This window comes from Centruroides vittatus, unplaced genomic scaffold, assembly GCF_030686945.1.
Source record: "Centruroides vittatus isolate TY-2023 unplaced genomic scaffold, ASM3068694v2 contig_723, whole genome shotgun sequence".
Taxonomy (NCBI): domain Eukaryota; kingdom Metazoa; phylum Arthropoda; class Arachnida; order Scorpiones; family Buthidae; genus Centruroides; species Centruroides vittatus.
In genome coordinates, this window is record NW_027122461.1 from 107388 (window position 1) to 119792 (window position 12405).

Below are 12405 nucleotides of genomic sequence, written 5' to 3' on the forward strand. Positions count from 1 at the left end.
GTTTGATGTAGTGCAAGGTATGATACGTTATAAAAGAGCGTCTTGTCTCGAAAATTGTTGAAACTAATATCTCAAATACTATAATAGAGATAACAGAGACTTATCACACTGCTACTGGTAACATCAAAATGACACTTCTATCATCAGAATGCAACTTTATTACTGGTTTTTATGTATTTTGGTAATAAAGTACAAGACCCTCATAATATCTTATCATAATATTTTTTGTTGTATATCTACAACAAAAAATATTATGTTTATATACAATTGAAATAACTCAAAAAGTTTAAGAATCCATTGCAAAAGAAAATTCCTCGAAACTAACCAGTAATAAAGTTGCATTCTGATGATAGAAGTGTCATTTTGATGTTACCAGTAGCAGTGTGATAAGTCTCTGTTATCTTTAGTATAGTATTTGAGATATTAGTTTCAAGGTATAATACACATTGTATACTTGTTCTTCCATGCTGTAGATTAATGTGTTTATTTGTTCTATTTGTTGTTTTCCTGTTAATCTGGATACAACACGATAACATTCAAACCGTCGATAACATTTGGCCGTTTTTTTCTAGCTCTTTTGTAAAATTCGAAGGCTGCGAGGATGCCATGTGTCGATCAAGGTCAACATTTTGTGATCGGATCTGAGTGTTGGGCAGTTAAATCTATTTGTTTCACTGTATTCTAAAGATTGTTTTTTTTACTCTGCCACCATTAATGACAAACAACTGATTAAATATCATTTATCTCTCTACTAAAACATCGACTTTACTGACTATATGCTTTGTTTGTAGTCCCAATACTTAAGTGTTGCTGCCCAGCCCCCCTTAGTTCCCTCAGTACAGACACTCAGTTCTTGCTTTAGAAAATGGGCTTTAGTGTTACTGTTTATTTTCATATGCCTATTTTACAGATAAAATTTTGAATCTTTGTATATTAACTTGACTTCAAGAATAAGGCAAAATTGCATAATATTATATAAAAATACTGAAAATATTTTAAAAAATAGTGCTAAAACCGAGGACTCAAAGTTGATAATAAATAACTCCGTCAGCTGTGGATATATTAAGCACCTGACACTTTAAAAAACGATAAAGATAACTACAACTTCAACAATTCAATTAGTTTGTGTAATTATGTAACACATTTAAAATAGTTGTTTTTTTATGTAAAGTTACTTCCATTACAAACAGTTAAGTGCCCCAACTTGGCTAACTGGAACATTTAGTGTGTTGTTAAACAATGTGTTTTGAATACCATCTACAGTCAAAATATATATTTCTGCTTTTTTTCAGATACAGTAGATAGACCCCCCCATAACACGGTAGATACGTTCCGTGTTGTACGAGTCACTTAAATACATGAGCCAATCACAGCCCAGCATGTTTGCAGTTTAGGGACTACTTTTGTTTGAAAGGTTTTCTTCCATAAAATTAATCGATTCTAGACTAATTTGACTCAACATTTCCAAATCACGTATAATTTTTTGGGAATAATCCATATAAACTATGCTATAAACAAAAAATTGTAGGATTACTTACCGAGTGTGCACCGTTCGACAATGTCATTGCTTAAGCTTGTTTTCGTTGCAGAGTGGCTCGTCGAACGGCGGACGCGTGTTTCCCAATCGATGAATTTTTCGCGGAAAAATAACTGAACTTTGGAGACATCATTAATAAAAATATAATTTTTATGGCCGTTGAATAATAAATGTTTTTTAGTAGGTCCATTGCTCATTTAAACTCGACGGTTTGTACAATATCCGCTATTGGTCGGCGATGTTTACCGTGTTATACGAGTCTCTTTTAGCGTGTTATACGAACCCGGTGGCAATTTTTTAGCCACGTTATACGAACCGGTGTTATAGGGGGATCTACTGTAATTTAACCTGGAATTTACATACAATCTTTTGAGTATTATCTATTTAAATATAAATTTCTGTATACAGTATTGAAATTTAAAATATTCAGAAATTACTACTTATCTTGCAAGTGTAACTGGTTTTAAAGCACATCACTGATTTAGAGCAGTGCTTTTCAATTATATTCACATTTACTTTGTTTTATTTTTATTCTATTTATCTTTGCATAATTTTTATTTCTGGTTTACCACTATTGTGCACTTCGTAATGTTTTAAGGGCTTTTAAGATGCCCGAAAGGGGCAAAAAAATGTAGCAATTTGGTAGTGCTCCGAAACTCTGTTAGGTTGCGTGTATGCCCATAGTATTATATCTTATCATAACTATATGGAATAAATATTTTTAAAGAGAGCACTAGATGTATCGATCTGTTTTGTCGTAACAACAATAATACACATGATCTTGTATCAATTAGACTAGTCAAAATGTTGCCATATTTTTGTTTTGACAATTCTCCACAAGAATTGGGTGGTTTTTGGGTACTTTTGAAGCACTTTTGACAAATGTGCCAATTGAAAATATCTGGCAACTTATCCTTCACGCCTCTAGTTGGTTTGTTACCACGCTTAGGTCTTTCGTACATTAGTTGCTTCCGTGCATAGGCCGCAGACGACGAATTTTACAATTAACTTTGTGTAGGCTGCAGTCTGCAGCTGAGGTTTTGGGGTAGTGTATAACATTGGCAGAAATAAAGAAAAATATATGATTATTTTGATATAAAATGTTTGTTCCTGATATTATCTAACTACAAGATCATGCAATTGCATGACTTTTACAGCATGACTTACCAGACTTTTACAGCTCTTTGTTACAGAACTTAGTTCTTATGATAGTAAGTTCTTATGGTGGTAACAATGAACTGTAATAGTTTGGTAAGAGCTTAGTAATGTTGAATAATCTTATTACTAAATACTTGCCTAAATTACCAGACTATTTTCAGATATATTAAGGCACATTCTATTAACTAAATAATTATGAAAATTTGACCTAATGGTAATATTACTTGTTATCCAATATAGCCCACCAGTGGCAGAATGGATAAAACCACCAAACGCCGGTAGTCAATTTATGCCCAAACAAATAGGACGACCACTGAAATTTTCCCATAGATACTCGTTCTGGGCTGATCTGCCACGGAAGAACTGGCTCCAAATGTCGTGTCGCCTTGTTCCGTCAACCAACAATCTCCTACAAAACTTAATAAATTTTGAAAATTCCGGAAGGAAGATTGATCCAGAATAAAACTCAAACCCACGACACTCACATTCAAAATGGGCACACGCTACCACGAAAGATTAATAAAGATAAATATCCAAAATTATAAAAATACAACATAAGATTCGGAATCCCAAACGGTCAATTATTGGCCATTAAGCGGTATTAAAAATACAACTGTCGTCTCTGTCCGTATACAACACTGTAAAAGGTTTTTTTGCCGGCGAGTTTGTGTTACTGCAGTGTTAATAGTAGAAGACGTTTATTGTATTAAAAATAGTTTTAAAATCTAATAATAGAAAAAAAAAATTTGCTTAGGCATTGATAATTTAAAATATACAATACAGAGAAATTGTTTAGGACAAAAGAATAGGCCTAAATATTTTATTATATTGCTATAATTTGGTATTATTTACACAAAATCCATTAGGCAAGAAATTATTTTAAAGAATGAATATTTTATTAATGTTGATATTTATTCAGTTACTTTCATTCACAATAGTGTAATATTAAGATAACATTTGAAAGGGAAAACTAATACAATTTAATGTTTTTTATCTCTAATGGACGAATGAATATCAGAAACGTAATTTCAATTAGCCGTAAATAACGTCGGACTAAAAAGTCACCGCTAAAGGTATTTCGTATGTTATATTCCTCCTCCTGCGATAATTTTTAAGCTGGACGCTTTACCGTTATTGCATTTCTCCACGGAACGGTGCGAGATTTAAAACAGAGAAATCGGTCGAAATTGTTCGGACCCGCCTCGAGACCTTCGTCGATTCGACACAGAAATAATTTATAATTAATTATGGATTTGTCGAGAGAGGTTAAGAAATTTTCTAAACGATGTGTCGATTCGCAGCATTTGGACGGAATCAAAAGCGTATTGGGTAACGAAATTTGCCCAGAAACTTAATTACAAATTTGAGGTATCGTGTTTACAATGGAAATGAATTTCGAATTTTTGTTTCCTGCGAAGGAGTCTCGATGACATTTCACTTTCACATAGATTTGAATTGTTACGAGAGTTAAATCAATAATCTTAAAGAAATACGATATTACTATATTTATGAGGCCAAAGAAATTTGTAGCGGTAACTTGTTTGTTCGATTTTTAATTAAACGTACTCCTTCGAGAAGCCAATACAGTTTATTATTACAAATAAAAAGCCACTTTCAGATTACTTATACAATTAACAAATCATACAACGTCATAATTACAAACATCCACGGTTAAAATAAGATTGGAATAACGAAGAAGACTGCAATCGACGTAGTTTTCTCGACTATTAATTAAGTAACTAATCATTTTGATTCTCTTCCCCGTGTAGATTTGGACGACAGAGTGGCAAAAGACGGTCTCTCTCGCCTGTTGAAAGAGGAAACTCCGGAAGGACCGTCGCAGAATTTGCCCGGGAGCCGTACTTTTAGCAGTTTCGTATCCATCCGGACCGTCACCACCGCCGACGGGGTAAGAGACGTAAATTACAATTCGGAATTAGTTTATAAAATTTAAGACCAGAAAACACAAACTCTTACGTTTGAGGGTACATAGAATGTGGATAACAACACGCAGAATTTTATATTAGTGCATTTTCAATCTCTTTAAAAACTATGTTTACACATTTGCTATACAGTAATTACGATTGCAATTATCAATTAAAAAGTCGTTGGTTTTCACGAAATTCAAGTTTTAGACAATAACCGTGGATACAGTAATATATGTATATATATTAAACCCGCATTACAATAGATTCTACTTAACGTTATCGTGTGGTCTATACCGATAACAATAACCGAATGATAATATTAAACAGAGCAACTAAATAAGTGGAAATTCTGGTTTTACTCAGTCGTTAAAAGGTCACGTCGGAACAATTAATAAATCTTCAAGTACGGAATTTTTAATTAATACGTAATTCATCGCGTATTGTTTGTCGGCTAACACCTTTAATGCCAGCAACGATTAACGTTTAAAGCACATTATCGGCCACGTATCGAGGCAACGACAGCTTAAAAATGCCGAGATAACGATATCAAAATCGGAAGATGGTCGTTAAGTGGAGTTTCGATATGCAGGGTTAGTAGCCGTGGCGGTAAAAGTGGAATTTTTGGGAAAATAGAGACGTTTTTATGGAAATTGCCACCCCTTATTAACGCTACAGGCTTTTATCCAAAATAACTGATTAATTAATGCAGTGGGTGTACGAGGTTTGGATTGTGTCGAATGCTTACGAGTATTCGCGTTCGGAAACCGAGTGCTGCTTTCCGAACGGATTAGTTGGCTCCCAGTATAGTGCTTTTGGACCACCGGGCCAGCATCCGTTAAAAAAAAATTCCTGGCTTACGGAAACGAGGTACTGTACAGTGTGTTTGGTGGCACGGGCTGTGGTAGACGATCGCCCTAATGTGTAAGTTTAATTATGAACTTCTGTCCGTCACTTGGTTCCTTTCCGGTTAGAGTCGGTAGTGGTATTTTTGCCGATGTCCCAGAGGTGGTGTTTTGTGGTCGAATGTCTGGCCATTGAGGCTCGATCCGCACTACCGGACACTTACGGTCCCGTGAAATGTTTATTAATTTGTCCATTGTACCGGACGGAAACTGGAACGTTACTCAAAGTTATCGGTTGTGTCGATTTGAACGTTAAGTATTTGGCCCGACCACCGGCGGCCGGGTAGTGTCTGTTGGGTGTAAAGTTAACGTCGACATTAGATTGATTAGTCGGGGTTAAGCGTTACATCAAATTCGACTCCGCGCCGGTTGGCAGGAGGTGACAATTTACTTTTGTCAACGAATGTACAAAGAATTTGATATTATTGCTGGGTTACGAACTTAATTTTGCCGTACGTACAGTTACGCTTCGAATCTAACAGTATTAGGGCACCGGAAGTTATGTGGAATTTTACAACGAATAACAGCTACGAATCCTGCTATCGTTACGGTATTTTAACTTATCGTCTGCAATTACAATGAGCAGATTGTACTGTGGTTGTTATCGTCATTTTAGAAGTAATTAGACTCTTCTTCCAAAAAACAAATTTAATTTTTAGGCTAAACCGGGGAACAACGTTTTTGATTACAAGGAATCCAAAGCCGCGTCACATACCTATCTAGTATACACGCGCCAATAATACAGGTCCTTGTCCGGGAAGACAACCCAAAACGTATTTTCGTAACAAACAATACGGTAAATTTAATTTTTGCTGCCACGAATCATATGTTGTGGGGCGGGTAGAAGCCGCCAAGGGTGGCGGGTTTCCCATCCCCGGGCTAAACCGAACGGGGAGCGATAATTTGAAAATTAGCCCCTCTTTCTTAAACGTTCAAATGTCATCCGAACGTTTCCCAAAGTTAAACGTGTCGACGAACTCCCGCCTAACACTCCGCTTATTCTACAACTGTATTTCGGACAGTTTACTAACGGCGGTCTTCCACGAAGGTAAATTTGGGTTTTAATCTCTACCACTGCCGGAAATAACAGAGGTCGGGCGGGTGGGTGGTGAGGAGAACGCCTTCCATCTGTCCTTTTAAATGCGTTAAGAGAAAAGTCGACCGGGGTTCCGGCCACCGTCGAAATTTTCCCCGTTCCCTCGGCCGGTATGGGAACTCCTAACGCCGCTCGGCGCGTTAAATAAATTCGTAACGACTTCCGGATCCGTCGGAATTATCCTACTTCCGGGCGTCATAGGCGGGACGGCCCGTAACCGGATCGAGACGATAAAAAAAGGGAACCGAAAAATTAACGGCGGTAGTTAGTGGGTACCAAACCGCGATTTCGATCCACCCGCCATATTTTAATAATATCCCGTCCCCGGGGAATAACCGCCGTTCTTGCACGGCTTCGGCCCTATTTCGTAATTGCGCCCGGCCCGTTTTCGGAAGAGGGGACCGGCGCGGAGTCTTCCCGGTAATAATCCCTCGACGTGCCTTTTGGGAAAAAAGGGGGAGGGAGCGGAAGGACGTAACCGTCCGATCGAACCGCCCGGACTGCGCGCCTCCGCCGGCGTTGTAACGCCGCACCTTGCTGGAATTAACGCCGCCTTTCTATTACCTAATTAGAAAACGGAAGAGAGAAGAACGGTGAGGGACGAGCGAGGAAACGTCGACACCCTGGTACGCAGGAGCGTGGGAGACGCCACCCATTCCGTGGTCACCAAGACCCAGGCCGGCGGTCGGACGGAGAAGAAGGAGGAGTTCGTCAACGTGGACCAAAGTGAGTCGAAAAACTTCCCTCTCCATCCCCCTCGTCTTCCTTTCACTTTCCCTTTTCTTTTGCAGACGATCCGGACTCCTTCGAAGAGAAGTGGCGCGGCTCGACTTCCCTCCGTCCCTCCTACTCGGACGTCTTTCGTCGGCTGTTCGGATTCCACCCCCCGCGAGACTGAGGCCGGACCCCTCCCCTTCCTAGACGCACTCTGACGTAAACGGATGTAATTTATTAACTGCTGTGGAGAATAAAGATAGTTTGGTTAATGGTTGTGCCGTCGGGATCTTGCCGTCGTCGCTTTTTCTCAAACACTGTTGGAAGATAGTGATTTCTTGTTTGTTTCCAATAAAACAACAAAATCACTAGTCTTCCACACAGGGAGTGAGGCTCCATTTTCTTCTGACTCCTCCTCGCCCGCTGCAAACACAAGAAACAAACGCTGGTTAGAAATCGACCGACCGTCTAATTTTCCGCTCGCCTCCTTCCCTTCCGGGTTCGAAGGTCGATTCGACCGGAAGTGAGTAACCGCGGACCTCCGGAACAAAGGGGGAGGGTGAAAAATCGCTCGCCGGCGGATCGATATCAGAGGAGGGAGGAAATCGCCGAATTTCGGCCCCTTCCATCGAAAACGGCGGGTGGTGGCGTGACCTTTCCCGACGCGCTCCGGGTCTCGGGTGGGGTCACGGTTTCTACGTCGGTCCGTCGCACGTGCTTTACCCGGGCCGTCCTCTGGCACGGGCTCTTTCCGTACGGAGGCCCGGCCCGGGGCAAAACGTCTATTCTAACGAAATTAGGCGGGTTCCGAGACTTACGTGCCGACGTCGGGGTGGAAGTAAAGCCTTACGGATAATAGGGAGACAATCTAATTAGTCGGTGGATTTGGTGGAAGCCTTTCCCGTGACTGGCGACTCACGTGGACGGCGGTTTTCCGCAGTCCCTTCCCGCACCTTCCGTCTCTTTCCACCCCTCGGCCGCCTAATTGACCGTCCGCGCGTGGCGGAAGATTGGAGGACTTCGACTCCACCCAACGGACAGGTGGAGTCGAGTTACTACTCGACTACTACCTTCGATTTTTACCTTTTCGGATGGGAACGTCGGCGCGCCAGATGGCGACACCGTCCCGTGGGGGACACCGCCTCTCCCCAAAATCACCCGAAAAATATTCAGCGGGTCGGGCCTTTCCGAACGTCTATCGCTTACCCCGCAACACCGTAAACTAATTTAATTTAAACTCGGCACGCGCCGTCGATTCCTCCCTTCGTTAACGAGTCTATCGATCGGACCGATCTCCGACCTTTTGGAAATTTCCAGAAAAATTCGAAAAACCGACCGGCGGCAATTAGACCAGCGGCCCTACCGGGCCTAACTAATCGATGGCGCCCGCCCGCCCGCCCGGCGTGACCCCAATTAGGCCTAACGGGGCGGAATCCCTGCCGAAAGGGGAGGCAACGGCCGACTAATTCGCCGGTTTAAATTAACGGAGACGGAAACACTACCTGGTGGGGTTCCTCCGGCAAAGTTTTCCGGGTCCGGCGTGGCCTGCGTCCTGGGCCGAAACTGAAAGAGAAAGACGAGATTTAGAAAGTGTCTTTGGTCAATACTCGAATAAAGTAACTTTTTTTCCACGTAAATGTTTTTGGAACGGCAACAAACGCCATCGATTAGCAATTGTTTGAAAGCGTTCTCCGGTTGCTTGGCAACGCGCAAACACAACACCGTTCGACGCGGTTTTCTCGGCCGAAAGTAGGGGAAAAAAGCCATCGGGCGAGAAAGTCGGGCCGGAAACGATTTTCCGAAGACGGGGTTGGAAAAATCTCACCTGAGATCCCGGAGCGGGGGCCACCTGTAACGAGCGGGATGACGGTGGCGCAGGGGGACGTGGCGCCCCCCGGCCAGACACGCCGTCTCCCCGGCGCTAGGCACGACGGGAGCCGAGCCGGCGTCATCCCGGGACGAAACCCGATTGGTTATTTTATGACTAACATCGGGACGCGTTTAACCCAGTTGCAACCATTTGGTTATTGATCTCCGCCGGTGCCATGTGCCATGTGGTATCTGTACCTGGTTCTACTTTGCGTTGCCTAGCAACCTTACCGACAACAAATTCGCCCAGTCGTCTCCTTAATAGCGGCTATCACGCGATGGTAACCTTCCAGTTCTTAACCGGGCGCAAATACTTTTATTCGTCTCCGACGCTCCGCACTGGCAAACGGGCACCAGCCTTAGAAAAAACTCCGCCAAAGCCCGGCGGTGGCCCGGTGACGGCAGCCAAAAAATCCCGCGGAAACCTGGAATAAATCTTGCAAAGTTGCAAAATACGGAAGTCGGGCGCAGACGGAGTCTAAGGCTAGAAGAGAAAGCGAAATAAAAGCGAAACAAGTGGATATCTACCTCGTGTCGGACGGGACCCTGCGGGACTCGAAGCCGGTCAGCTGTTCTGATGTGTCCGGACGCTGTCCCTACTTTTATACCGTTCGACCTCCGCCGTGACCAATTGCAATTCGCCTTTTAGTCACGAGATCGTCCGGGATAACGCCGCGTGCTTCTATAGCAGTAAATATTCGGATGATCGAATTAGATTTTGAGCTCGGAAGCGGGCAAACATTCGAAGGCGGGGCCTTGTGGGTCCGATATGCTCCCCGCAACAGGTATACTCGCATAATGGTCTCTACCTGTCTATACTGTACCCTGGGTTGCCAAGGTAACGGCGCCTTTTCAAATCCAAACAATTCGCCGTGCGCCGAATCTATATCGAAAACCGTCTGAAATTCTCACCGTCTTCCTCCCGAATTAAGACGGAAAAAAATCATTTTTAAGCCTTACCTAATCCCGCGTGTCTAACGAAAACCCGCGCGACGAATTTTCCTCCGACACAAATAATGGACGGAGTTCCGCCCCTGTAAAGGTTTCTTTCCCGCAAACGAGTCTGTCATGCGGGGAAGCCCAACTTCGTATCGAATTACGTCGATACGGAGACGGGTTTTTTGGCGTATAAATTTCCGCAAAAGACTTTTTAAAATTCGCTTATTGGAAAATAAGGGCGTTAACACTATTTAGCATTTGCCATTTTCTCACGAACGGATTAAAATTTAAAGTTTAGAAAAGTGGAAACGGGTTGGACGAGTCTGCGGCAATAACTCTTACCACCTTTCGGAGGTGGTTATAACGACTTTTTCAACTTTACAATCATCACGCGACTTCTTTATTAAATATTTAACTCCTCCAACGGTTTAAAACCGGAATGACTAAATTTTTAAATGGTCGGAAAGTCGGCGGTACACCCCGGTATCGTTTTAATTATCACCACGTTATCTATCGAACTATCCGCATTATAGATGCAACAGTTTCTCATCTTCTCATCACGCAACCTTTCCCTCTTTTTTTTCCTGCAAAAAAATGCAACAACCGTTCTTTATAAAATAAAAAGTAAAAATAAGTAAAATTTTATAACAACGAAAGTGTAATTTATATATTATTCACGAAGGTTTTCGATTTAGCTCGGCTCTCTCGGAAAATATCGAGAATATATATATGCAACCGGAAACACATTTCGTGCACTTTCGCTTATTTTTTCCTTTTATCGTCATCGACATCGGAAACATTCGTAATAGAGCCGCGCTGTTATAATAGTAAAAGAACAAGGCCAAGATCAGATAACAATAACCCGTACTACCGCTACTACTACTACTACTATAGGATTAATCAGGCCGAAAGTCTTTTTATGAGTTATAGAAATTATAAAAAATTTATCGTCCGAGAAACTTAAATGTTTTATTATGAACGAAAGAAGAAGAAAATAAAATTACATTTATCTTATAAAATAATTATTAAGGATGAAGATCGATAAGCGCTTCTTCCCTTCTTCTTCCTTATAAATTGCCGTTCTCCCCTTCCCCTCATCAATAAAAGTTAGGTTATTAAATGAATAAAATGTTCGTTGATTTAATTTGTTGTTGTTGTATTCTGTTCGTTAAAAATAATCATCGACAAAAAGATCCATTGTTATGTAATGTAAAGATAATTAAACATTGGAGAGAGTAAAAAAACATAATAATAATTTAGAGCAATATTGTAATGATGTATAAATCTATAAGTGAAAAGTTACACCGCTCGTTTTCTAGATAACTATCGTGCTTTTTCGAATTGTCTAAATATCGTATTAAATATATTTTATATTATTTAAAGTGTAATGATTGAAATGCACGCAAACACAGTTTTTCCCCCCCGGCTTCAAGATCAAAATCCTTTCGTTTAAAAACCGATAAAACTGGAGTTAAAAATTTTAAGGGTATTTTTTCATTATTTATTAGTAAGTTGTGATTTTAACGATAGAACGGGACGTATATTTTAAGCGAATGATGGAAAACTCTGAAATAATTTTAAGGGTGGAAGTGACCTCGTGATATATTTTTATGCTCTGAGAGTTTTTAAGGACGAAAATACGCTCAAAATCATATTCTTCCCCTATTATTCGCTTAAAATATATCGATAAATATGAAAAATACCTTTAAGACTCGCGCTCTTGTGAGTTTAATGGTATTTTCTTCGTTTAATAAATTATTAAAAGTAATTTATTCCTCCCGAGAAGAAAAGAACTTATTTTTATACTTTACATAATTCTATCTACGTAGACAGGATAAACGTTAAATTTACCAACGACCGTCAGTCTGTCCGACTGTAAAGCTTTAGTAAGAACAGTAAATGGCTACTGAGATTTGATTAATTAGCATCGTTTCTTTATCACTCCATTTTACCCGCTGAAAGAGAAATCGAATCCGAAACCTAATTGGGATAATGGGTAGATCGAACTAATTCCATTGGAAGTATAAAGATAATATAAAATCATTTGTTTAAGGACGTGATGTTAATGATGATGATCCTATATATACTGTATCGCTGGAAAACTTAAACTAATTTATAAAGATAGGTTAAAAGTAAACTATGGAATTTTAAATCAAAATTATGTAATAAATATAAAAAGGGGTGGCCCATAGTTAACAGTTTCGTAGCTCAGACGAGCACGAATTTTAAACCGAGTTTAGAACACTTCATTTCCTTCGTAGA

The 12405-nt window shown here is 40.6% G+C and overlaps 1 protein-coding gene across 1 annotated transcript in view; it reads left to right on the top strand.

Annotated features, from left to right (window-relative positions):
* Window positions 1-7607, top strand: part of LOC136980769 (HCLS1-associated protein X-1-like) — a 79880-nt gene extending 72273 nt beyond the window's left edge. The window contains exons 5-7 of the mRNA XM_067276959.1: window positions 4465-4604; window positions 7194-7347; window positions 7413-7607. Coding sequence (XP_067133060.1) covers window positions 4465-4604; window positions 7194-7347; window positions 7413-7519 — 401 coding nt within the window. The 3' untranslated portion in view covers window positions 7520-7607. The remainder of the gene's footprint in view (window positions 1-4464; window positions 4605-7193; window positions 7348-7412) is intronic.
* The last annotated feature ends 4798 nt before the right edge of the window (window positions 7608-12405 follow it).